We start from the raw sequence: 26,755 nt of genomic DNA on the forward strand, positions 1-26,755 counted from the left end.
TATTTAACTGTGGCAGAGATGAACCGTCTCCAGTGTGCTGCATTCAGGGCTCCGTGGCTGTCAGACTCTCCGTCTTCTCTTTTTCTTCTGTGTCTGTAGCAGGTTCCCGGTGTATCGCTGTGATGGACCGCTGGAAGGGCAGAGTGGCTCTAGTGACCGGAGCCTCGGTGGGGATCGGGGCGGACGTGGCCAAAGAGCTGGTCCGCTGTGGGATGACGGTGGTGGGCTGTGCCAGGAACGTGGACAAAATCAAGGTTTGATCCAACGTAAAAACTTCCTGCAGTTTTATGAGAAGTCAGAGTGTCAGATCGATTTTTTTCTGTTTTTAATGGAGAGCACTGCACACAAGAAAACATGTGAAAGTTGCTCATGCAGATTCAAAAGACATTTTAATGTGTTTCGCACAGTAAGTTAATTACAGCCATTGAACGCAACTGTAATATGAACGATATCTTCACTACATTTTGATTTTTAATGTGACTTTTATGTGTTTTTGTACTGAGAATCCCACAGAGTTTTCACCAGTCTTGCATCAAAACATCCTGCTACATTTTTAAAAAGAATTAATCGGCCAATGAAATATTGCTGACTGAACTTAAACAAATAAATTGTGATAAAATGACTCCAAAAATCAAAACTTGTTCACCTAACAAAACATATAATATGCTTTTAAAATGCCGTTTCAATGAACTCTGCAGTTCGCTGAAGGATTTCTGAAGAAAAAAGTGAACTGTGAAGCTAATCGTATGTTATGTTTTTCATTCTGATCTCAGGAACTGGCAGCAAAGTGTAAAAAAGCTGGCCACAGTGGTGTTTTGGTGCCTATCAAATGTGATTTGACCAAAGAGGAGGACATTCTGGCCATGTTTGCAACCATCAAAGCGCAGCACAAAGGCGTAGATGTTTGCATCAACAACGCTGGATTGTGTCATGCGGAGCCGTTATTAAGCGGTAAAACCAGCGGCTGGAGGAACATGCTTGATGTAAGAACTCAGTGTTTTTATTTAAGAAGTCACAGCTTATGACCTACTGTGATATTTGATCAAGATTTAATGTCATTAATGTTATAAAACCTGAGTGTTTCCTACAGCGACAAGTCAAACACACTTCAAAAGTCAAAAATGATTAAACATGACATCATTTCACTACAGGAACATGCATCAAAGTGGACTGTAAAATCTGAAATAAACATGGAAATGTTTCAGCTACTTCAAGACTGACTAATTCAAAGCTTTTACAGCCAATAAAAAGATGTTTCTTTGTGCACAACAAAAGATTTAGTGTGAAATTTGGCAGCTATTTTCTTCACTGGTTTTCTTTCTGCTCGGTGTCTTGCAGGTAAACGTTGTTGGGTTGTCCATCTGCACACGTGAAGCGTACCAGTCGATGAAAGAAAGAAATGTTGATGACGGGCACATCATCAATGTCAACAGGTGCAGTTTTCTGCCTATTAACTATTAATTCAAAGTTACAGCGTTTGACCTTGTACAGTAAACATGACAGAGTTTCAACCAACACTTCCATCATTTGGCATTTTTCCAGTTCTGTGCTCTGATGTCACTTCAGTACATGTTGGTAAATGCTGACCTGGTTAACAACTTATACATATTTTGTGTTGCAGTATTGGTGGACACACCATATATCCTTTCAGTGATGGACATTTCTATGCTGGCACCAAGTTTGCAGTGACCGCCCTGACTGAGGGCTTGAGGCAGGAGCTGCGTGAGGCCAAGAGCCACATCCGGGCCACAGTAAGACTTCATGGCTGTCAGCTTTCACAAAAATAATTGCTACTCATTCAGCCTGCTTTGTGCTTCATTAACATCTCCCACAGTCCGTCATCTGAAGTTTAGATGATGGACTGTAGTGGTTCAGATTCTAAACCACTACTACCATTAACATCATTATTAGTGAATGTAAGGTGTTTGTAACTGAAGGTTGTTCTTCCTACAGAGTATTTCTCCTGGTCTTGTGGAGACAGAATTTGGTTATAGCCTCTACAGCCAAGAACCAGAAAAGGCTAAAATGATGTACTCTCAACATAAGGTAAAAATACTGTTCTGATTGTACTACTGTTGTAATTACCAGTATAAAACTGTATTTAAGCACTTTATACTTCTCTGACAGAATCTGTCTGGAGGGGATATTGCAGAAGCTGTTTTGTACATCCTCAGTGCCCCTCCACATGTGCAGGTATGTGTTTTTCTCCATGTTGGTTTTTATTACACTTTTGATGTAAATATGAACAGTTTGCTCATAGTTTGGTAACTTCACTTTTCTTTCAGATTGGAGAACTCAAGATCACACCTGTGGAGTCTGACTTCCAGTGATGCACTATGTGACAGCTGACAAATTCTTCATGTGAATGTTTCACTACAGCTATGAAAGTAATAATTTCATATTATCCTGGAGACACTTTGGTCATGGAATTCAAACTCTAATTTTGCTCTTTTTCCCACAATAAAATGACTGAAACATTCAACTTGTTGCACTTCAGCTTTATTGTTATCAAGAAGATTGTATGACGTGTATCCACAGATCACACTATTAAGCAATGTTATAGTGGAAAACTTAAATTTCCCTGCTGCAGGATCACTAAAGGTTTAAAACGTTTTATCTATCTATCTATCTATCTATCTATCTATCTATCTATCTATCTATCTATCTATCTATCTATCTTCCATCTATCCATCTATCTATCTATGGGTGACTTATTTAAAACCAACCTAGAGTGTCTTAGTAAACATGCTGCTGAAACAGCTTCAGTTCACCTATGGCATTGATTCTCCAAGTCAAATAGTGCTCGACAAGAAAGATCAACACCATTCTTTCAAAAGATATTACCTCGTTTGATATTTTCATGATTGTGCTGGAAAGCACTGACTAACATGCCACTCCAAAAGCTTCCTTCGGTGTTTATTTAGATAGAGGTAGAGGACAGATAAGTTTGTGGTTTGTAAAACATCAAGTACTTGACTAAATAAATAAATGGTCAAAGACCAAATTATTCGCCTTATTTAACTTTGCTGAAGATGTTTTTTAAAAAAATTATAATCTTGACTAAAATGCACTTTTTAGGTCATTTTGAATTTAGCTAATACAGATGAAGAAATTTACTGGAAGACTGTAATTTTATTTATTATTTCATAAAGTAACTGTCTATATTATTTAATTATTTTATTTAGAAAGAAAAACAACACATTTGTGAGTCCCAAAATATTTCAAGTCGGTAAATGTGTAAAAATAAACACAACTGAGCTGATTGATGTGACCTCTACTCCAATAATAAGTTGAAAAACAAACATCCATGGGAAACAATATTAGCTGAAACTGAGAGCGTATTGACAGTTCTGACGGTGCTGGTGTTGTCCTGAACTCGACCAAGGATTTCACTGCGGAAATTGTGAACTGGTTGTAAAATCAACAAAGAATACCTTGGCTAAAACAGCAACAAATTCAAGCTGGCTAGCTAGTGCTGTAGCTAGCTAATAAAGCATGATGGTGGTAGCGTAACACAGAGACAGCTGGTTAGTGTTATGATCCCTACTCTAGCCCTATTCTTCTCCTTCCATCTCCCTCCCTGTCTCTCCTTTTTCCTGTCTTTGTCATCTGTCTTTCTTACATTTCTCTCACTCATTCTGTCATCTCTCTCCCTGTTGTCTCTCTCCTTGTCTTGTCCCTCTGGCTCCCTCTGTTTGCATCTGTTGGTCTCTGCATCTGTCTGTCTCCCTTGTCTCACTCACCTGCCTGCACCTTGCAGTAACGCACATCAGCTGCAGTAATTAGTTCACTCCTTTCACCAGTTCTCTTCCTCACCTCCAGCTATTTAAGCTCTGTGCTTTCTTTCACTCCCCGTCAGATAATTGACTCACATTCCTTAACAGACTCTGCCCCCCCCTCATGGACTCTGCTTCCCCTGCTTCTGGACTCCGTTTTTCCCCCGTCCTGGATTTCCCTCACTTGAACTCTGTTTGTCTTCTGGATTTCTGCCAGCCCTGTTCCTGTCTCCAGCCTACAGTATGGTATCAGTCTTGTCTCATGTCTTCTCCTGGATTTCCCCAACCTGTTTTCCTCTCAATTGTCAGTTTCCCCGTCTTGTGAGTACCTCTCCTTAGTTTAGTTGTTAATCCAGTTCAGTATTGGTTGATTTCCATTTTTTTTGTATTCATAGGCTGTGTCCGAAGTCGCATACTAACGTACTACTCATACTAAGTGTGACGTCAAAATAAGTATGTAGTGCGTTCACATTGGATAGTATGAAAAGATTGAGTACGCGAGAAATACCCGGATGTATACTATATCCGGAAAAATTTTAAGTATGCGCGGTGACCACACTAGTCATACTCAACCGCCCATAATGCTTTGCGAGCTATCCACCGAAATGCAACCCTCCGCGGGATATTGTGGCCGGGACCGCGGCGATTTTATTTTATTTATGTGGTTAAGTAGTCATCCTAATCACCCCACAGATTTGAGAAATAGGCGTTTCTGACCAACGTTTTAAATTTGTCAGACGCCTCACAACGTGCTACTGAATGCTAGCAGCTAGTTGCAGCAGCTCGCTTTGCATACAGAACAAGTAGCAGCTACCTCGAGTAGCCTGCAGCTACAACTGAAACGATTCGCATAATCTGGCTAATAACTGCATGAGGAGTGCCGGCTTGAAATTGCCACATTAATTATGCGACTGTTTGTTAGCGTAAAATCGACCCTGAAGCCGGCATTCAGCCAAGATATTGATAGCCGTACTTCCGGTTTGTCGTTGGAGGTTTGAAATGCATTATGGGAAACGTAGTAGTATACTACAGTGTGAACGGTCGGCATTCTAATCATACTTATAGTACGTAGTATACAGTATATACTCATTGAGAATGTAGTATGTAGTACGTTAGTATGCGATTTCGGACACAGCCATAGTGTTTGTTGGTAGGGTTTTGAGTAGCTGGGTTTAGTTTTGTTTCCACAGTTCAGCTCTCCATTTATGTACTAGTTTTAGTTATCTGTTAAATAAATTCTTTTCTTTATTCACCTGTCTCTCTGTGCCTGCGCCTGGGTTCTGCAGCCCCCCCCCATAACAGTTAGCCTTTTAGACACAAAATTGGTACATATTTATTCATTACAGTGAGCATTACATATAGCTAGCATAAAATAAGCAACATACAAGCCTAACTGGCAGTAAAAATGGAAAATACAGTGATGCTACGGTATTTTAGCTAGCTCATATCATGATTTCTTGATTTTCGAAGCTGGTCATAGAAAAAAATCGTGCTGAATAAAACATTTGACTTTAGAGTAGAGAGATTTGTAGAGAGAGTGAGATGCTGTGAGATTGCGAGATTCTGCGAGAGTGACAAAATTCAACATGGCGGCCCCCAGCTGCTAGATTAGAAGTAAACAAATCCGCCGTTTTCGCGACTAATTTATATTTAAAAACAACCTAAGTAGCCTGCTCAAGATCGCAGAAGTAGAGCTAAAAGTGGAGGACCTCGAGAGATTATCGACGACTTGCTTCATCCGGTGCTCGATGGAAGAACCAGACCCCAAACCCAAACAAGAGGAAGAAGGCCGACTCCGCGACTGACACACAAGACCTGCAGACCTCGGATATCCAGGTAAGTGTTCTCGAATCTATTAATAAAAAACTCGATATCCTTGGTCTGCTTCACCAGCAGATTAAGGACCTGAAGGCAACCCTGGAGTTCACTCACCAGCAGATAGAGGACCTGCAGAGAGACAACTCGGAACTCCGGTCCACGCTGACAGCTGTCACTTCAGAGGTGAGTACACTTAAAAAAAGAAAACAAAAACCCTGAAGGAGACCGTCCTGGACATTCAGTCGAGGAGTATGCGGGAAACCTGATCTTCTCTGGCATCACTGAATCCACTCCGGATAATCCAGAGTCCCTGGTTAAAAACTTCATGGTGTCATCGCTTAAAATCCCTGCGGACACGGTTAAAAACATCACTTTCCACCGGATTGGACCCCGAGGAGGAAACCCCACGTCCTATCGTCGCAAAGTTCGAGCACTTCCAACAGAAAGTGCTTGTAAGGAGCAAAGGACGGGAGCTGAAAGGTACGTCTTACGGAAATGAATGATCAGTTTCCAGAGAAATAAACGAGAGGCGCAAAGTATTTTACCCATCATGAAAGAACACAGGCAGAAAGGTAAACGGACTGCACTAGTTGTAGACAACTATACATAGATGGGCAGCTATTTCGGGAAACTTCCATTACCCCCTGGCTCTTCTAATAATAATAATAAGAATAATAATAAATTATTATCCAGGCAACAATCTTTAATAAATTATATTCAATTGTTAATCTGTACGCCCCAAATAATGATGATCCAGCCTTCTTTCATGTGGTTTTCTCCCACTTAGCAGACTTATCTGCTAACTCAACAACCATTATAGGTGGCGACTTCAACATAGTATTAAACCCGTCACTAGATCGATCTCATAGTCCAATACATGCAAAACAACCACAATCAGCAAAAGTCATGCAGGATTATATGAAAGATTTTGGACTAGAAGATGTCTGGAGACTCAAAAACCCAACAAAGAGGGACTATACTTTTTTCTCTCAGGTGCACCAAACATTTTCAAGAATTGACTTTTTCCTCTCAAATAACTCTATCGCACACAAAGCTACTACTAAATTCACCCAATCATTATCAGCGACCATGCACCAATATCTCTCAGCCTGCAAACAGATTCCATCCCTAAACCTCCTAAGACTTGGCGCCTAAACATCTCTCTACTCGAAGACCAGGAATTTGATCGAATAATAAGAAGTGAGTGGGCAGACTTTCTAAAAAAACAAAGACTCCAATGATGTATCTCCATCTTTACTCTGGGAAACTGGAAAAAGCCGTAATCAGAGGCAAAATAATATCGTACTCCTCGTACAAGAAAAAAAAGGATCAACAACTACAGGAAGAAATTGAGGAAAAAATTAAAGAACTTACAGAGAACTATGCAATAAATCCAAGTGACCAATTATGGTCTGAACTACAAAACGTTAAACTACAACTTGATAATATCTTATCAAAGAAAACAGAGTTCTTATTACAACAGCTGAGATATAATAATTTTGAACACAACAATAAAACAGGAAAATTTCTTGCGAACCAACTCCAGCGCAATAAAGAAAAATCCTTCATAACAGCAATTCAGGATCCCTAAGGCAATTACACTCAGTCACCCCAGGAAATTAATCACACTTTCTATAATTATTACCGAAGCTTGTACTCATCGACAGTCAACCCAGACGAAGAAGATATTCATAACTTTCTTGACAATCTAAACTTGCCCGAATTAACATCAGATTACAGAGACACACTAGATGCTCCATTGTCTATCAAAGAGTTACAGTGTGCATTAGACAGTATGCCAGCAGGCAAGGCACCTGGTCCTGATGGCTTCCCTGCTGAATTTCTTAAACAATTCAGGTCAGTGTTAGCATCCCTGTTCTTCAGGACAGTGACAGAGATTAAAATAATGGTTATATAAGTTCACATATGAATACAGCTGCAATTAAATTATTATTGAAACCAGACAAAGACTCTACACTTCCCTCCAGCTATCGACCTCTGTCACTAATCAACACTGACATCAAAATTATGTCAAAAGCACTTGCCTCTAGGTTGGAGAAAATTATCCCGTCAATGATCCACCATGATCAAACAGGTTTCATAAATGGCCGACACTCCACCAACAATATCAGAAGACTTCTTAATCTAATCTCTCTGACGCAACACCACAATAAAGAAGCTATCGTTATGTCACTGGATGCAGAAAAAGCCTTTGACAAAGTCAATTAGTCCTTTCTCTTCGCTGTGCTCCGCAAATTTGGATTCGGAGAGTCGTTTATCCACTGGATATCGGCTCTGTACAACTCACCCAAGGCTACAGTAACCACTAATGGAATCACTTCACAAAGTTTCAGTTTGCAAAGGGGAACGAGACAAGGATGCCCACTCTCTCCTTTATTGTTTGCGATCTTTATCGAACCATTAGCAACAGCTGTACGTCAAAGCACTGATATCAAAGGTATATGTGCTCTGGAGACTGAACACAAAATTAACCTATACGCAGATGACATTTTACTTTACCTACAAGAACCGAAAACCTCAGTGAAGGAAGTATTTAACCTCATTACAACCTTCTCACGTCTTTCAGACTACTCCATCAACTGGTCAAAATCAATCATATTACCTTTAACAGAAAACTCATGGAATCCCACAGTCCAAACCTCGAATTATTCTATTCCTACTGGCAACATCAGATATCTGGCATAATATCTCTCAGAGCTAGTTCACCTGAACTACACCCCACTTTTGGATAAAGTCTGTGATGATCTAAGGCGATGGAATAACCTCCCCATCTCCCTTTTGGGACGATTAGCTACGGTTAAAATGAAAATATTACCTAAAATCAACTACCTCTTTTCCATGATTCCGTTTAAACCCACATCAAAGTGGTTTCAATCGTTAGACTCTGCCATTGGTAAATTCTATTCAAAGAACAAAAAGGCTAAAATCAGTCTGGCCACCCTCCAGAGGAATAAATCAGAAGGGGGACTGGGAGCCCCCAACTTCATGTATTATTACTTAGCCAACCAACTTCAGTATATCACCAAATGGATTCATCCACATGTAGAATATAACTCCTGGCTGGAACTAGAACAGTTAGATTGTAACCAGATCAAAATCTCTGACCTGCCCTTTATCACTTCCGCCCTTAAACATCACTCCTGCTTCAAGAACCCAATGATTGCCTCCACCTTGTCTGCCTGGTGGAAAACATTGGAGGTCACAGGCTCCCAATTAAAACCCAGCATACTGTCCCCAATCTGGCACAACCCTGATTTTGCAAACAATAAAATAGCTCTTTATTTCAGGACGTGGGCAGAGAGAGGAGTCACCCACCTCCACCACCTTTTTGATGATAACATATTTAGGACATATACAAACTTATTCCAAACATTCGAAATAAGAAATGGAAACTTCCTCCACTACCTACAGGTAAAGAAGACGCTTACAAGTAGAATTCCATCGCTTCAGTCTAATCCACAGCCAACTGATTTACAGCCACCTGAATTTGTCAAATATATTGCGAAACTGTCTCCAAGAAACAAAAAGAACCTCTCAAAAATTTATAGTTTACTCTCAAAGACAGATTCTATTCACCTACCAACTCACAAATGGGAAGAAGACTTGTCCAAATCCTTTGACTCTGATTTTTGGACCCAGATCTGTGAAAACACATTTAAAATGACAAAAAATACCAACTTACAACTGATCCAATTTAAGGTTCTTCATAGAACGCATATAACCCAATATAAATTATATAAAATGGGCTTCTCAAACTCAGACACATGTACTCAATGCACTCAAAACATGGCTGACACATATTTTCACGCCCTTTGGCTATGTACACCTGTCTATCAATTCTGGGCACTAATCACACAGAAACTCTCCGATATTTTGGGCTGTGGGATTCCACATTCCCCGAACATTTGCCTAATTGGTGACCTAACGCTAACAGCCTTACCGGTTATCCACATCCAACCCACACTTGCAGCTATCGCCATTGCCAAAAAAACTATTTTAGTCAACTGGAAAGATAAGAAAGCCCTCAACATCATCCATTGGCTAAACCTCCTCACAGAACACATTTCACTGGAGAGAATGTCTGCTACCCGGAAAAAACAATTGGACTCATTTAAAGAAAAATGGTCTCCATTTATTAATTCATTAAATATTAACTTATAGCTCCTGCTTGTATGTGGGCGTATGCCACTGCCTCCATTATTTAAAAAAAAAAAAAAAAAAAAAATCTGTAATACCTGTTCTGTCTGTGCATATGGTCTAACTTTCCTCTGTTTTATTTCAGTTTATTAACACTACAACTCTCAAAGATTGATAGCACCATGGACTTCAAGACCGTATGCATGCACTGGTGGTGACCTTCCTCTAGGGTTCCCGGGGTTGCTCTCTGGCTCTGCGGGGTCGGGGTGGCTTGTGCCCCTCTCCCTGGTGTTGGATGTCTCGGGTGTCTCCCCCATTGAGCTCTAGGTCTGCTGGGTCTGCACGCTCTCCCTGGACCTTGGGGTCGGCGGCTGATCTCTCCTGGGCGCCTGGCTGGTCCGGGGGCTTCGGGTGAGTCGGCCCCTCCGTTGCTCCCCTGTCCCTTCCTGCTCCGCTACCCTCCTCCTCCCTCCTCTCCTGCCTGCCCGCCCCTCCTCGCCCCTCTCCCTCTCCCGTGGGGGGCCGGTGGCCCTCTGCGGGCGGGGTCTGGCGGGGGGCTGGGTGTTCTCTCTGGGGGGTGGCTCTGGCCCACCTGGGCACAGGCCTTCATCCTGGCCTGTGTGCCCCCACTGGAGTCCAGTTTCTGCTGGCTGGGGGCCTCCGTCCGGGCCTGGTGCTGTCCTGGGGTGTGGTGGGGTGGGTGGGGTCTCGCGCTGCGGGTGGGCGCCCTGCGTCCTTGTCGTGCCGGCTCCTGGGTGGGTGTGGCGGCTTGTGGCCCTCGCTTCCTTGTGGCGCGGCCTGGTCCCCCTTCGGGGTGGGGTGCCGCATGTGGCTGACCTGTGTTGGGGCTACGGTGCCTGCCGGGGCGCTGCTCTGATCTGCAGCTCCCGGGGGGTTCTTGTGCCGGCTGGGCCAGTTGGTTCGTGTGGGCCCTCCCGGTCCCTTGCCTCTTGGCTCTGGGGGCCCTCTGCGTCAGTACCGGTGGTCTTGCTACCTGCCTCCCCCACTGCTTTGTCCTCTTGGGCCAGATCCACACCAGAATGCCTCTGATTGTGCACCTCACATTTTTCACACCTCACTGTAAATAGCAACCTTTAGGCACATATAGGGACACAACATTTAGGGCCCCGAGGGCAGGTGGGGGTGGGAACGATGGGCACTGTGGTGGGGCGGGTGGCAGGGCTATACGGCCCTGTCTCCCCCTCATCACCCTCTTGCCTGCCTCCCCTGCTCTCCAATCTTTTTTTTTTAATGCACCACACACACTCACCTTGGGGCTAGGTCTGGGTTGGCTAACGCCTTCCCACTTTTAATGCACCACATGACACCCAGGGTTACACTACCACGGTGCTGGGATAATGTTTCCCGTTAGGGATCGGGAGACATATTAATAGGAGAATAACGGGTGGGTTTCACCGTTATGGCCTCTCTGGTGGGATCTGGCCCCCATATGGCTTTACGGCTATGGGGCGGCGGGGTGCACCATCATCCGTGTCGCTGTGGCTGGGGGTCCCCGGGGCCGGGGGTCCGGGGCCTGTGGGGGTTCTCCTGCGTGTCCTGCTGGTCCCGGCTGGTGCGGTGCCTTGTGGGCTGCGGGATCTGGACTGGCTGTCCTGGTGGGTGCTGTGGCTTTGGCGCGGGCTGGTTGTGTGTGGTGCCTCTATCCTGGTGGGGGGGTTGGTTCGTGTCGCGGGATGTGGGGGCCTTGGGTGTGCTGTGCTCGCCCGGGGGCTGGTGCGGGTGGGTATGCGGGGTGCCCCCCCATTGGCGTTGCCGGGCCCCACTGCTCTGTCCATTTTTGCCCTCTGGACTCGCATTGGGTCCCGGCTCCGGTTCCCTCCGGCCGGCCTCCGGTGGCGGCCTGCCCCGGTGTTGGGCTGGTTGCCGTCCCTTCGGCGGGGCGCTCTGCCCCTGTGTCTGGCTTCCCGGCTGCTTGGGGTGGGGGTGGGGGTGGGGTGGGGTGGGGTGGTGGGTGTGCGGGAGTTTGGTGGGGGCTGGGGCGGGCGGGGTTGGGGTTTGGGTGGCGGGTGGGTCCTCTTGCCCGGGCTGCCTGGGTCGGTTCTGGCGTGCTGGGGGTGTCGGTAGCTGCTCCCTCTTGTCTTCGGGGTCCGTGTGGTACACGGTGGCCCCGGTTGCTCTCTGGGGGCGCTGCCCCGTGGCTCCTCGGCCTGTGGGGGGGTGCCCTGTCGGCTTGGCACTGCATTGCTGTGATGGCTGTTCTGGGCTTCGGGGTCTTTCACACTTGCATGTGCATGTTTGCTCAGGTCCCACCAGCTCCTGTCGAGTTCCGCTGTTGAGCAGTGATGGGACCCGCCGGAATGTGCTGAGACTCTCTCCAGAGTCTAATCTCACACTAAACCCTCTCTCCTTTTCTCTAGTATCTTCCTCTAGTATCTTCTGGCCTATTCCACTCTATACTAACATGACACCCACAACTATGGTGTTCAGTACTGTTTGGCTAGTTATTCATTTATTTATTTATTGTTTGTTTGGTTTTCTGTTCTCTTGTGTATGTGTTTGCTTGTTTGTCTTATTGATGGGTAATTATTAGTTGGGAATAAGACAACACCTGATATTCTTCAGTTGTAATAGCACCGCTTTCTAGTCCCTGTCCCTGTCCGTCCCCTCTCGTCCTGTCCACCCCTTTGTTTCCCCTCACATCACCACTGAGGTGTAGCACTGCCCTCCCTGGCTCTTAAGCAGGGAAATGTAATAAAGAGTGTCAGCTTAGCTTTCAGGGAGGGCTGGTGATGGTCACACACATGCACTAAATAATAAGATATTTGGCTGCAAGACTAAAATATGCATTAATCTTATAAAGTGTTGACACCCCTTCCGTGGAGTTAAACAGTGAGAATAAATGCAGACAAAAAAAGAAAAGAATTGTGACACTTGGAATTGATGTAAAATGTATTTGGGTGCATTTTTTTTAACAGAGTTTGAAAGTAAAAGTCATGAGATTCTGATGGAGTCATTTTCTTTCAGTGACTTGGAACTAAAGTATACAGACAAAATATTGCATAGCTTCATTGTATATGCAGAAGTTATTGTACATAAAATATAGCTGATATTGAGGGGTGCTGGTGAAAGGCACAGATTTTTCATAATGCATCTGTCCCACCATTAGCGACAGATGGAAACTAAATTGACTGTCAGTCGAGGGCAGTAAACATGGGTTTTAAAAAAAAGATAATTGAGCATTATATGAACAAATATAAATGTGTAATATTACAAAGTGTCACAACTGACACTGGTATTAATAATTATCTAACAATGATTTGATCTACTACATCGTAATTAATGATTTACTTTACAAAGTTTAGAAGTAATAAACAAGTTAACAGTCAGCATAAATCAATGTAGTAAATCTTCGAAAATAACACAACTCGGTGTGTAATGTGTGTATGGTTAACTTATTAAATTTTGAACTCTGTGTCATGTGAATTTTGAGCTCGCCTCTGTGCAGTGTGCCCTTTCACATCATTGTTTTAAAACTGATGGCCAAATGTGTGTGCATGTTCTTGAGAGTGGAAAAGTTCCATAGAACTTTGATGTAAAAGAGAAAGAAAGATGGAAAAATAGGTCTTTTATTCCACAGGTTTACAGTGTATTCCTTCAGGGGAATTCCAAGTTAGTTTTCCCAATAAAAATATCCTACTACAGCATAAAAGAGCGTTGACTTTATGTGAATCTAATAATGCAACTCAAAGGCTTCACTGCAGAAACTGTGAATCAGTGGAACAACTCTTACCTGAAGCTAGCAACATTCAAAATTCAAGCTAGCTGGCTAATGCTACAACAAGCTTGTAAAGCTAAATGGTACACACGTGGACAAAATTGTTGGTACCCCTCAGTTAAAGAAGGAAAAACCCACAATTCTCACTGAAATCACTTGAAACTCACAAAAGTAACAATAAATAAAAATTTATTGAAAATTAAATAATCAAAATCAGCCATCACTTTTGAATTGTTGATTAGCATAATTATTTAAAAAAACAAACTAATGAAATAGGGTTGGACAAAAATGATGGTACCCATAACTTAATATTTTGTTGCACAACCTTTTGAGGCAATCACTGCAATTAAACGATTTCTGTATTTGTCAATGAGCGTTCTGCAGCTGTCAACAGGTATTTTGGCCCACTCCTCATGAGCAAACAGCTCCAGTTGTCTCAGGTTTGATGGGTGTCTTCTCCAAATGGCATGTTTCAGCTCCTTCCACATATGTTCAATGGGATTCAGATCTGGGCTCATAGAAGGCCACTTTAGAATAGTCCAACGCTTTTCTCTCAGCCATTCTTGGGTGTTTTTGGCTGTGTGTTTTGGATCGTTGTCCTGTTGGAAGACCCATGACCTGCGACTGAGACCAAGCTTTCTGACACTAGGCAGCACATTTCTCTCCAGAATGCCTTGATAGTCTTCAGATTTCATCGTACCTTGCACACTTTCAAGACACCCTGTGCCAGATGCAGCAAAGCAGCCCCAAAACATTACTGAGCCTCCTCCATGTTTCACCGTAGGGACAGTGTTCTTTTCTTCGTATGCTTGGTTTTTGAGTCTATGAACATAGAGTTGATGTGCCTTACCAAAAAGCTCCAGTTTGGTCTCATCTGTCCAAAGGACATTCTCCCAGAAGCTTTGTGGCTTGTCAACATGCATTTTTGCAAATTCCAGTCTCGCTTTTTTATGAGTTTTTTCAGCAGTGCTGTCCTCCTTGGTCGTCTCCCATGAAGTCCACTTTGGCTCAAACAACGACGAATGGTGCGATCTGACACTGATGTACCTTGGCCTTGGAGTTCACTTTTAATTTCTTTGGAGGTTGCTCTGGGCTCTTTGGATACAATTCGAACGATCCATCTCTTCAATTTGTCATCAATTTTCCTCTTGCGGCCACGTCCAGGGAGGTTGGCTACTGTCCCGTGGGTCTTGAACTTCTGAATAATATGAGTCACTGTTGTCACAGGAACTTCAAGCTGTTTAGAGATGGTCTTATAGCCTTTACCTTTAAGATGTTTGTCTATAATTTTTTTTTGGATGTCCTGGGACAATTCTCTCCTTCGCTTTCTGTTGTCCATGTTCAGTGTGGTACACACCTTTTCACCAAACAGCAGGGTGACTACTTGTCTCCCTTTAAATAGGCAGACTGACTGATTATGAGTTTGGAAACACCTGTGATGTCAATTAAATGACACACCTGAGTTAATCATGTCACTCTGGTCAAATAGTTTTCAATCTTTTATAGAGGTACCATCATTTTTGTCCAGGCCTGTTTCATTAGTTTGTTTTTTTAAATAATTATGTTAATCAGCAATTCAAAAGTGATGGCTGTTTTTGATTATTTAATTTTCAATAAATTTTTATTTATTGTTACTTTTGTGAGTTTCAAGTGATTTCAGTGAGAATTGTGGGTTTTTCCTTCTTTAACTGAGAGGTACCAACAATTTTGTCCACGTGTGTATATTAGATTCACATAGAGTCAGCTAGTTATCCTTTTAGTCATACATCATAATTTGTTTCTTTTGTTGAAGCTCACATTTGGATTATATAAACTATGATCAAATACAATAACATAACAGCTAATCCAGCAGTAAAAATGCATTATCTGACTAAAAAGCTGAACTTTCTGTGAAGCTAATAATGTTTTGCTGTATTGGCTAGCTTCAGCACTAGCTAGCTACCTGACTTTTTTTGCAGTCTGCTAAGCATCCCTGGTGTTTAGTGATACAACATTTTATGTAAGGTGTCATGTTTGCGTAATGAATTGTGAGGCAAGATTAACATTCTTTGGGGCTTCTTTTCCAGCTTGTGGGAGAAGAGGCTCCTTTTTCAAGATTTTACATTTACTTGAAAAATATAAACGTTGTATTCCATCAGGATTTAGCTAATTGTCCTCTAAATGTGTTCATGTGAGCATACACGTTGTGCACATATTATAGTGATGTTTAAAATATTTGTTATTTCAAGGAAAATGGATGTTCTTCCTCTAGTTTACCCTATACTAAGTAAATCCTTCTTTTGCAAATACCTTGTGGACTGTGATCATTAAATATAACCCTCATGAAGGAAATAAAGTCCATTTGATTTACTATTAACATTTCTGTCACAGTGTAAAGCAACAGTCCCTTTCTGGAAAGACTGAAACTACATGATAAGAGGGGAATTTAGGCCTTAAAGTATTGTACTGGTAAAAGGAAACTGGATTGGTTATAAAGTAGGACATGGGCAGATAAGGACAACTGCTGCCCTGATGACAATGTGGTTTTGGCAAAACACCTGCTCAGTTAACCTCTTAGTGGAAGTCAGTGCAATACATAAGTCGTTTGTCTTTCTGAGGAAAAATCTACATCTTTACTTAACATGTTGTGCTTAATTGACATTTTCATGACCCAAGGTCGAGAAAGTTTGAAAGTTGTATTTTATTGCAACAATCTGCTGATAACAGAAACAAGTTATCTGATTTCCTGCAGTGCACAGGGGTCCTAAACGCAGCGCAGTGTATTTTAACGTTGAACCGTCTCCAGTGTGCTGCATTCAGGGCTCCGTGGCTGTCAGACTCTCCGTCTTCTCTTTTCTTCTGTGTCTGTAGCAGGTCCCGGTGTATCGCTGTGATGGACCGCTGGAAGGGCAGAGTGGCTCTGGTGACCGGAGCCTCGGCGGGGATCGGAGCGGATGTGCCAAAGAGCTGGTCCGCTGCGGGATGACGGTGGTGGGCTGTGCCAGGAACGTGGACAAAATCAAGGTTTGATCCGACGTAAAAACTTTATTTCTGCGGTTTCATGAAAAATCAGAGGGTCAGATCGATTGATTTTCCTTTTTGTTATGGAGAGAATATCACACAGAGAAGCCCTGGCAAGAAAAACAAGTGAAAGTTGCTCTTGCAGATACAAAAGACACTTAATGTGTTTCTGACAGTAAGTTAACGACAGCCATTGAACGCAACTGTCACACGAACTATATCTTTACTACACTTTGATTTTTAATGTGACTTTATGTCGATTTTATTAAATTTTTTGCTGTATCACATAAACGGGCAGGTTTTATGTCATTTTGACAGTTCTGAATATTTATAATAAATTGTAAAGGTAAATTTGCATCATGAATGACAACAGTGCTATTAAATAAGTGTATCTATCCTTAGAAATCTACTTTGCTTCCACTGGTATTTACGAGTTAGTCTTTAATAATTTGAACACAGATAATTCATTGTAGTAGGAATATTGCACAGAAGCAATGCATTTAAAACAAAACATTGAAGCAAGTGTGTTGTTAAGTAAACTTCAACAGTTTAGGTTTTATAAATCTTAATGCAATGAACCAAAAAATCTGAATTTAAGTTAGCCTAAAATGATTATGTACAGCTGACATGGAACGTGTGTTTTAGTCACATTAAAATGCAGTTTCAGTGAAATCTGCTCTTCACTGAAGAATTTCTGAAGAAAAAGTGAACTGTGAAGCTAATCATATGCTCTGTTTTTCATTCTGATCTCAGGAACTGGCAGCAGAGTGTAAAAAACCAGGCCACAGTGGTGTTTTGGTGCCTATCAAATGTGATTTGACCAAAGAGGAGGACATTCTGTCCATGTTTGCAACCATCAAAGCGCAGCACAAAGGCGTAGATGTTTGCATCAACAACGCTGGATTGTTTCATCCGGAGCCGTTATAAGCGGTAAAACCAGCAACTGGAAGAACATGCTTGATGTAAGAACTCAGTGTTTTTATTTAAGAAGTCACAGCTTATGACCTACTGTGATATTTGATCAAGATTTAATGTCATTAATGTTACAAACCTGAGTGTCTCATACAGTGACAAGTCAAAAATGATTAAACATGACATCATTTCACTACAGGAACATGCATCAAAGTGGACTGTAAAATCTGAAATAAACATGGAAATGTCTCAGCCACTATTAGACTGACTAATTCAAAGCTTTTACAGCCAATAAAACATATTCTTTGTGCACAAGAAAGATTAGTGTGAAGTTTTGCAGATATATTCTCCACTGGTTTTCTTCCTGCTTGGTGTCTTGCAGGTAAACGTTGTTGGGTTGTCCATCTGCACACGTGAAGCGTACCAGTCGATGAAAGAAAGAAATGTTGATGACGGGCACATCATCAACCTCAACAGGTGCAGTTTTCTGCCTATTATTTATTAACTAACTGTTAGAGCATTTGACCTTGTACAGTAAACATGACAGTAGAGTTTCAACCAACACTTCCATCATTTGGCATTTTTCCAGTTCTGTGCTCTGATGTCACTTCAGTACATGTTGGTAAATGCTGACCTGGTTAACAACTTATACATCTTTTGTCTTGCAGCGTGTGTGGACATTCTGTATTGCCTTTCAGTGATGGACATTTCTACACTGGCACCAAGTTTGCAGTGACCGCCCTGACTGAGGGCTTGAGGCAGGAGCTGCGTGAGGCCAAGAGCCACATCCGGGCCACAGTAAGACTTCATGGCTGTCAGCTTTCACAAAAAATAATTGCTACTCATTCAGCCTGCTTTGTTGCTTCATTAACATCTCCCACAGTCCTTCATCTGAAGTTAGATGATGGACTGTAGTGGTTCAGATTCTAAACCACTACTACCATTAACATCATTATTAGTGAATGTAAGGTGTTTGTAACTGAAGGTGTTCTTCCTACAGAGTATTTCTCCTGGTGTTGTGGAGACAGAATTTGGTTATCGCGCCTACAGCCAAGAACCAGAAAAGGCTAAAATGCTGTACTCTCAACATAAGGTAAAATACTGTTCTGATTGTACTACTGTTGTAATTACCAGTATAAAACTGTATTTAAGCACTTTATACTTCTCTGACAGAATCTGTCTGGAGGGGATATTGCAGAAGCTGTTTTGTACATCCTCAGTGCCCCTCCACATGTGCAGGTATGTGATTTTCTCGGTGTTGGTTGTTATTACATTTTTGATGTAAATATGAACAGTTTGCTCATAATTGGGTAATTTCAATTTTCTTTCAGATTGGAGAACTCAGGGTCGCTCCTGTGGAGTCTATGTTCCAGTGATGCACTATGTGACAGCTGACAAATTCTTCATGTGAATGTTTCACGACAGCTATGAAAGTAATAATTCATATTATCCTGGAGACACTTTGGTCATGGAATTCAAACTCTAATTTTGCTCTTTTTCACACAATAAAATGACTGAAACATTAAACTTGTTGCACTTCAGCTTTATTGTTATCAAGAAGATTGGTATCATGTGTATCCACAGATCACACTATTAAGCAATGTTATAGTAGAAAACATACAGATGGGTGACTAATTTAAAACCAACCTTGAGTGTCTTCGTAAACATGCTCCTGAAATGGCTTCAGTGCACCTATGGCATTGATTCTCCAAGTCAAGTAGTGCTCGACAAGAGGGATCAGCACCATTCTTCCAAAAGATATTACCTCGTTTGATATTTTCATGATTGTGTTTGTGGTGACGCAATGGTTAAGTCTCTTGGCTCTTGATCAGAAAGTCTAAAGAGCAAACCCTAATGCTGCCATTGTTGGACCCTTGAGTAAGGCCTTTAATCCAACATATTCCAAGGGTGCCGTACCATGCCTGATCCTACACTCTGACCCCAACTGAGATATGCGAAAACAACATTTCACAATGCTCTAAAATGGATTTGTGGCAAATAAAGGCTTCTTCTTCTAACATGCCACTCCAAATCTCCTGTAGGTGTTTATTTAGATAGAGGTGGAGGACATAGCATAAGATGTGTATCATTTCCGTTAAACCATTCAGTGACCCCCTCATGCCCTCTGGATGGGGCCATTCTCATCTTTCTTTCCAAACCATTGCTTCCAGCATCCCCACATCAATGATGCTGTCACCACCATGCCTCATGGTGGGCACAGTGTGTTTGTGATCAAGTGCAGCGTTTCAAACTGTTTCAGTGAGACTTTCAAGTTTGTTGTCATCGATTAGCTGCAGCAATACTGGAGGTGTGTTGGTGACAGGGTTAGCTGAGGTACTGCAGCAAATGAAATGTACATACACAAACAAATGCAATAATGCACTATGAAGATAAATTCATGCTATTCATATGATCAGCTGAAATTGTTTTTGCCCAACATGCTTGGTACATATCAGATCAACAAATACAAAGAATTAAAAATCAGGAGTGAAAGTGTAGAATGTCTGACAGTCACACGTCTGTTGACTGAGCACTTTATGAAGAACACCTGCTAATACGTGCAACTATCTAAATGGAAACTGTGTGGCTGCAGTACCAAATATTCTGACATTACAGATTAGTCTTCACATCAGTCAAAATAGCCAAAAAATATGTGATCCTTGTGAATTCGACTGTGGTGTGACTGTTAGTAGCAGATGGACTGAGCTGAGTGTTTATAAAACTGCTAATCTCTTGGATCTTCACCACAACATTCCCTGCAGTTTACTCAGAATGCGAAGGAACTAAACACATCCACTGAACATCCGTTCTGCACATGGAAATGTCTTGATAAAGAGAGAGATCAGAGATAAAGCATCCCAGGAAATCTCTGGCTCACTAACACTGGACAGTCAAATACTAGAGAAATGTTCCTTGGTTGTTCGCTTTCCAGTTGTGCAGTGGCTGTAGATGATTTTGACATCATGAATTCATGTACCCAACCTGCCTTGTGTCAAAACTGCTGCCACTAATGCCGGTGGGAATGTTTTCTAGGCATACTCTGGGCTTTATTATACCAATCAGTCATGATCTGAACGCTTGCTGTGTGTTGCTGTTGACCATTTACAGAAGTAAATGATGAGTTATTCCAGCATGGAGCAGGAATGTTTCCATCATCTCATCAAGAACAGCAGCTGTTTGGCGTTTTGTGTTCCTAAAAGAATGCTTGCTGCGTGCAAAAGCTGTGCAGATAAGCAGCTCAAATTACAATCATGAAAACACAGCACAAGTATGGAAAAAAATCCATAAAATTGTCTCCACAAGAGGGCCACAGAGGGTCAGATAGGGACACTGAAATCTCATAGGAAATTCCCGTGGCCACTCCAGGTCTGATATTTCAAAATTATTCACTGAAACTCCAAGGCCCAAGCTCCAAGAAACGTAAACGTGACTGCAAAGAGATGCTCTTTGGATATGAGCATCTCCAAAGAGCAAAATGCGCAAATTTAATGAAACAACAGCAATACCTTCATTAATTAGGCTATTTGTAGAAATTGTCACTAACATGCAGACAGGAATAATCAGGCTCTGGCAGTGAGTAGCTTTGTGTATTTTCGTCTGTTACACACAAAGTCACAGTTTGTGATCAAGATGAAAGTTAAAATTTAAAAGAAAAAAAAGGATCATTTCAATGTTTTTTACTGAGTCAATTTTCCTGTTTCAGAGCAGGAAATTTACAGCAGTGACATAAATTTACTTAGAGATGCATTGCAGAACATAACCTCTGTAATCATTAAATTCACCACAAAAATATGGCAATGGCCTCTGTTACCTAAACACGTTAATAGTCATGAAACTTGGAGGTCAGTGAAAGAACTTGACCTAATCTCGCTTTGCCAGTGCATTCTTTAGAACATAATGCATCTTAGTAGTATTCTACAATAAGGAAAAAAAGGCTTTGGCTTGTTTGTATTTCTGTAGACCAGTTGCAGTTTTCATGGATGGGGCTTAACAAAGAATGCAGCTTCAGTGTTCCCTTCAAACAGTGAAGGGTGGAATTGTTTGGAACATTTGCATGCAAGGAGGCCCTGAGCTCTGTGAACAAAACGGATAAGCCACTGGGGGGGACAAAAATTCTGGCAGGGTTGCCTGACTACATGTTCCAAATCCTCCACAAAACTTCACATTTTCAGCACAGCTGATTGCTGCTTGGAGCTTGTTGTTGTTTCATGGAAGGAAGAAAACAGTAACTGACAGACAGTGAAAGAAAAACAGTACATTCTAATATCCATACTTACTTACTATATAGTATGCCAGAAAAAGATTTATGTCCCAATACATAGCATGTCAAAACTACCTGGACGTCCTACCACTACTTCCAGTTAAACTTTGCTGCATTTGATTCAGCATGCATTTCTGGCTATTCTGACTCACAATCCTCTGCAAAGTTAAGTCAGATATGTCATGATATGTACGATTATGAACAAATTTGAGCTATTGAGATCACACAGCTCATTTAAAGACTCATTATTACTGTTTAAGTAGTATGTTCCAGTTGTATACACAACCATGCACAGTCACACTGTCACTGGCTGGTTCAAAACCACTTGACTAAAGAAGTCGGAAAGCTGATACGTCTTTATTCTAGTAAATGTAAGAAAACCTCTGGTCAGCGGGCTCAGGCGTCTCTGAAAAGGGAGCAGCACATTCATTAGGCTAATGCTTGCTGGGTAGCTAGCTCATGGAGTGTCTCAAACTCACTAATTACATATTTAAACAAATAAAAACACTAAATTTATGTAAACATGCTCCGATCAACATCTAGATAGATCGTAGTGTACATATATTCATAAAATAAACAAAAGGACAACAAGAAAGATGCCATTTATGAGCTCGTGTTGGAACTGAAGTATGCCACCAACTCCAGTTGTAAACTACAGCTCCAGAGAGGGCGCTATTGAGCCAACAACAATAAATAAAGCCAAATTACAACAAGAGGGATTATTCTAAATTCAGTAAGTCAGACTAAATTTGACCAATCAGATCCGGGTTGTCCAATGAAATTTCAGAGGTGGCTGATAGAAAATCAGCAACCAATATTGCAATTTTTTTTAAAATGTAGCCTTTATTTATACAGGTATTGAGACACTGACAACATTGAGCCAGTGACAAACAACACTAAGGGACCTATACAAGACAATATAACAATGAAATACAACACTGAGTTTCAAACAGACAGGTTCATGATGAAACACAACATAGACATTAAAATTAATGTGCAAAGTGCCAAGCTATGAAGTTAAAATGTAAAAACACTAAGAACAAGAACAAGCCCTAAAAGATGATATTTCCATAGTGTTTAGAAGACGTTTGAAGTCCTTCAGGGAATAAAATGGGGCAGCTTCAGACTCTGCTGTAGTGAGTTCCACGTTGAGGGAGCAGAGTAAGAAAAAGCTGTCTTGCCGAGCTCTGTGTGGAATGAAGGGATGAGGAAAGTAATGAAGTCCTGGGAACGTAGACTATGACTGAATTGTTTACGTGACATGAAAGAGGATAAATATGTTGGCAGCAGACCAGTGGAGAAGTCTACGTGTGGACAGTAATGACCAGTTACCCAAGGAGTACAAAGTGCAGTGGTGTGTGAGAGGTTTACAGTCCGTTATAAATCTAAGGGCTCCATGATAAGCAGCATCCAACAGTTTGAGAGAACGGGTTGAGGCATTCATGTAAACAATATCTCCATAATCCACAACAGGCAAGAAGGGGGCAGCAACAAGCCGTTTACATACAGCAACAAAATGTGTAATTGAGTTTCTGCACCGTCCTGGAATATCCACAGGATTTCAACATCACTGCAGTTCTACAACGGACCTGTGGGGGCAGCAACATGCCTGTGCTGCGTCTGCTCTGCCTCAAGACGCATGAGCCGTAGAAGAAGAGGAGGAACGCGGAAGTATAATGAACCGCCTCCACCGTGCTGCGTTCAGGGCTCCGTAGCTGTCAGACTCTCCGTCTTCTCTTCTACTTCGGTATCAGTAGCAGGTTCCCGGTGTATCGCTGTGATGGACCGCTGGAAGGGCAGAGTGGCTCTGGTGACCGGAGCCTCGGTGGGGATCGGGGCGGCCGTAGCCAAAGAGCTGGTCCGCTGCGGGATGAAGGTGGTGGGCTGTGCCAGGAACGTGGACCAAATCCAGGTTTGAACTAAAGTGAAAACTTCATTTCTGCAGTTTTCAGACTCTTATCTTTGGAGAGGAATACAAACAGAGGAGACGCTGACAGAGAAGCTGCAGCCGAGAGGAAAACTTTCAGGCTGTTCTTGAAGAGAAACAAGCGAAAGTTACTGTGATAGGAAACAACTGTTGATAAATGCAAATATATTTGCAACTGAGCTGCAGTGACATGTTGAACTCCTCTGCAGAGTCCAGGACGGTGCAGAAACTCAGTTACAAATTGCATACATCAACAGTTGCTATCTAGATGTTTAAATAGATATGCAAAACAATTTGAATGTGTCTCTCAAACTTAGAACGAGATATTAGAGGCAAATAAAAAAAAGAACACAAGCAACACATTTTGATGTTTAAAGTTGTGCAAGCTATGTAAATCATTTACTGCTGTCAGACTTGTGTAAGCTAAAATATGTCTTTCTTTTTTTAGTTCATAAGTAGCCAGTTGTCTTCACACTGTAAATCCAAACTCACCCACTCTTGTTAAAAGTTTATCAGAATTCTTGAGTTCCACACACAGTCATGAAGATTTTTGGCAATAATTTTTTTTCAACTACATTGTGAAATCATTGTGTGTCAGGACATTTAATTCTGAATAGCCTTCACTGTTGTTCATAAGCTTATATGTACAATAATAAAGCAATAACATGTTGGTTAAACAGAGTGGCAGATTTTGTTGTCCTAATGTTGTTTTTTATGTAAAGGAATTCACTTTATCTAACCAAATACCATACTATGTATTTATGAAGAATCAGCTAATAAAAATCAAACATTTAAATGGCAGATTACTAAAACTACAAAGTTGAATGTGAAGCTGACCGTATGTTTTTCATTCTGATCTCAGGAACTGGCAGAGGAGTGTAAAAGTGCAGGCTACAGTGGTGTTTTGGTGCCTATCAAGTGTGATTTAACCAAAGAGGAGGAGATTCTGTCCATGTTTGCAACCATCAAAGAGCAGCACAATGGCGTGGATGTTTGCATCAATAATGCTGGATTGGCTCATCCAGAGCCGCTGTTAGCTGGCAAAACCAGCGGCTGGAGGAACATGCTGGATGTAAGAACTCAGTGTTGTTAATTTAGAAATCAGGATTTTATACCTACTGAGACTTTTGACCAAGAGTTAATATAAATAATTATGCTGAAACCTGTACTTTTCCTCCTGGAGCAAGTGAAAAGCACACGATCAAGTCAGTGTGTTTAAACATGACATTGTTGTAAAGCAAGAACAAGCAAACAAACTCTTAAAATAATATGGAAATATATCTGACAAAATCAGGATGATTCATTCCCAGTTTCCTAAAGACACTGAAAAGTGTTTCCTTGTGCAAAAGAAGCGTCGATTTCGTGTGAAGTTTGATGTGTTCATGAAAGATATTTTCTTAACTGGCTTTCTTTCTTGCAGGTGAATGTTATTGGGCTGTCCATCTGCACACGTGAAGCGTATCAGTCGATGAAAGAAAGAAATGTTGATGACGGGCACATCATCAACATAAACAGGTGCTGCCAAATAACTGACACAATATATATGATAGGACGTGTTGTTACAGCCTTGAACTGTATGCAGTAAATATGACTTTAAAAGAGTAACAGACACATCTTTAGAGAGAATTGCTGTTGGTACATGTTGATAAATGCTGACCTGGTTGCTTGTTCATCTTCTGTTGCAGCATGAGTGGACATCGTGTAATTCCCAATGCTGATGTACATTTCTACAGCGCCACCAAGTACGCAGTGACCGCCCTGACTGAGGGTCTGAGGCAGGAGCTGCGTGAGGCCAAGAGCCACATCCGGGCCACAGTAAGACCTCATGGCTGTGTGCAATTTAAAAATTAACTAAGCTGGATGTATGGGTAACTCACCTGGTTGAGCTGGCGACCTATAAACGGGTGCTGTAGTTTCCAACCCATTTGCTGCATGTCTTTCCCCATTCTTCTCCTCATGTTTCCTGTCCTCCTCTCTCCACTGAACTATAGTAAAGGCTTAAAAAGCCCAAAAATATGACTTAAGTTATTCTTTTTTTAACTAAGCTGATGTTAAATCCACCCGCAGTCCGTCACCAGCCCCATGCGTACCATCAACACCATTATTATTAATCATAAAACACATACAGTACATCCTGAAATATCACCCACTCTCTCTGCAGTGTATTTCTCCTGGTGTTGTTGCAACAGAATTTGCTCCACGACTCTACAGCCATGATCCAGACAGAGCCGCTGCTTCATATACTCGATTTACGGTAAAAATATTACTTCTGCATGTCTTGAGTACTGTTTCTACAATTACCAAGACAAAAAAAAAGTATTTACACACTTTCTACCTCCCTGACAGCCTCTGGAAGCAATAGATCTTGCAAATGCTGTTATTTACGTTCTGAGTGCTCCTCCACATGTGCAGGTACATGACTTTCAATTTTATCATATTTGACATCTGTCGTTTTAGTGTAGAAACATCAGCAGTTCTTGTGTTTCAGCTTTATTTTTGCATTTGGAAATTCTTTGTATAATTTGTACCGTACATTATAGTGTTACCTTGATAAATAAAGAGACCTTGGAAAGAAAAAAGAAACATCAGCAGTTTACTCATAATTGGGTAACTTTTCTTTCAGATTGGAGACATTCAGATGCGTCCTGTGGAGCAGGTGTCATAGAGTTTCACTGCCTGAAGGTTGAATTGCTGTTTTGACAAATGCTTCATGTGATTTGCCACATTTCTGAAAGTGATAACTTTATGTAATCATGAAATAACTTTGGTTATGAAGCTTGTGGTGTAATTTTACTCTTATCAACACAATAAAATAACCGACAGGAACATAAAACTTGCTGCACTCCAGCTTTATTGTTATCCAAAAGGAAATTTGATATCTGGTTGCAGATCACACTGTTCAACAGTTTATAGTGGAAAGAATTCATGCAACACAAACTTAAAATACACAAATACTGGACAAAAAATATGCCTTTAAAAATCTTTCACATTTATGTCATTTAATTACTCAGGAACTAAATACAAGACTAATGAATAAGAAATTATATATATATATATATATATATATATATATATATATATATATATATATATATATATATATATATATATAATGATCTAAAAAAGAAGACACCAAAATTCCAGTAAAAAGTCAATAACAAATCTGA

General features: G+C 41.4%; 2 protein-coding genes, 1 long non-coding RNA gene and 1 pseudogene across 4 annotated transcripts; 3 read left to right on the top strand and 1 right to left on the bottom strand.

The window, feature by feature from the left end:
• Window positions 1–26,421, top strand: LOC110952991 (dehydrogenase/reductase SDR family member 11-like). Of its 2 annotated transcripts, none has more exons than XM_051958270.1 (8): window positions 1–102; window positions 23,422–23,573; window positions 24,451–24,660; window positions 25,009–25,103; window positions 25,274–25,403; window positions 25,750–25,842; window positions 25,935–26,000; window positions 26,212–26,421. In XM_051958270.1, exons 2-8 carry the CDS (start codon window positions 23,442–23,444, stop codon window positions 26,251–26,253), a joined length of 768 nt encoding a protein of 255 aa, XP_051814230.1. In that variant the 5' UTR covers window positions 1–102; window positions 23,422–23,441; the 3' UTR covers window positions 26,254–26,421. The 2 variants fall into 2 exon arrangements, with proteins under 2 accessions (XP_051814230.1, XP_051814231.1); XM_051958271.1 differs by lacking the exon at window positions 1–102 and adding an exon at window positions 16,229–16,341.
• Window positions 96–2,482, top strand: LOC110958084 (dehydrogenase/reductase SDR family member 11-like). The gene is made up of 7 exons (XM_051958269.1): window positions 96–254; window positions 774–983; window positions 1,339–1,433; window positions 1,622–1,751; window positions 1,954–2,046; window positions 2,128–2,193; window positions 2,286–2,482. Exons 1-7 carry the CDS (start codon window positions 123–125, stop codon window positions 2,328–2,330), a joined length of 771 nt encoding a protein of 256 aa, XP_051814229.1. The 5' UTR covers window positions 96–122; the 3' UTR covers window positions 2,331–2,482.
• On the bottom strand, window positions 824–17,675 carry LOC127536881 (uncharacterized). Its single transcript, XR_007946098.1, has 2 exons — window positions 17,540–17,675; window positions 824–1,073 (listed from the first exon to the last, which is right to left on the bottom strand). It is a non-coding gene; the product is annotated as an uncharacterized LOC127536881 (long non-coding RNA).
• On the top strand, window positions 16,346–18,927 carry LOC110952990 (dehydrogenase/reductase SDR family member 11-like; annotated as a pseudogene).
• Window positions 26,422–26,755: the final 334 nt, after the last annotated feature.

The sequence above is a fragment of the Acanthochromis polyacanthus genome, chromosome 13, assembly GCF_021347895.1.
Source record: "Acanthochromis polyacanthus isolate Apoly-LR-REF ecotype Palm Island chromosome 13, KAUST_Apoly_ChrSc, whole genome shotgun sequence".
NCBI classification, from domain to species: Eukaryota; Metazoa; Chordata; class Actinopteri; family Pomacentridae; genus Acanthochromis; species Acanthochromis polyacanthus.

What these genes read in the sequence shown, in the direction of transcription:
- LOC110958084 (XM_051958269.1), top strand. Translation starts at nt 123, where the DNA reads ATGGACCGCTGGAAGGGCAGAGTGGCTCTAGTGACCGGAGCCTCGGTG. An exon ending in GGAACGTGGACAAAATCAAG is followed by an intron (nt 255 to 773) that starts GTTTGATCCAAC and finishes TTCTGATCTCAG; the next exon opens with GAACTGGCAGCAAAGTGTAA. An exon ending in CACATCATCAATGTCAACAG is followed by an intron (nt 1,434 to 1,621) that starts GTGCAGTTTTCT and finishes TTTGTGTTGCAG; the next exon opens with TATTGGTGGACACACCATAT.
- LOC110952991 (XM_051958270.1), top strand. Translation starts at nt 23,442, where the DNA reads ATGGACCGCTGGAAGGGCAGAGTGGCTCTGGTGACCGGAGCCTCGGTG. An exon ending in GGAACGTGGACCAAATCCAG is followed by an intron (nt 23,574 to 24,450) that starts GTTTGAACTAAA and finishes TTCTGATCTCAG; the next exon opens with GAACTGGCAGAGGAGTGTAA. An exon ending in GCTGGAGGAACATGCTGGAT is followed by an intron (nt 24,661 to 25,008) that starts GTAAGAACTCAG and finishes TCTTTCTTGCAG; the next exon opens with GTGAATGTTATTGGGCTGTC.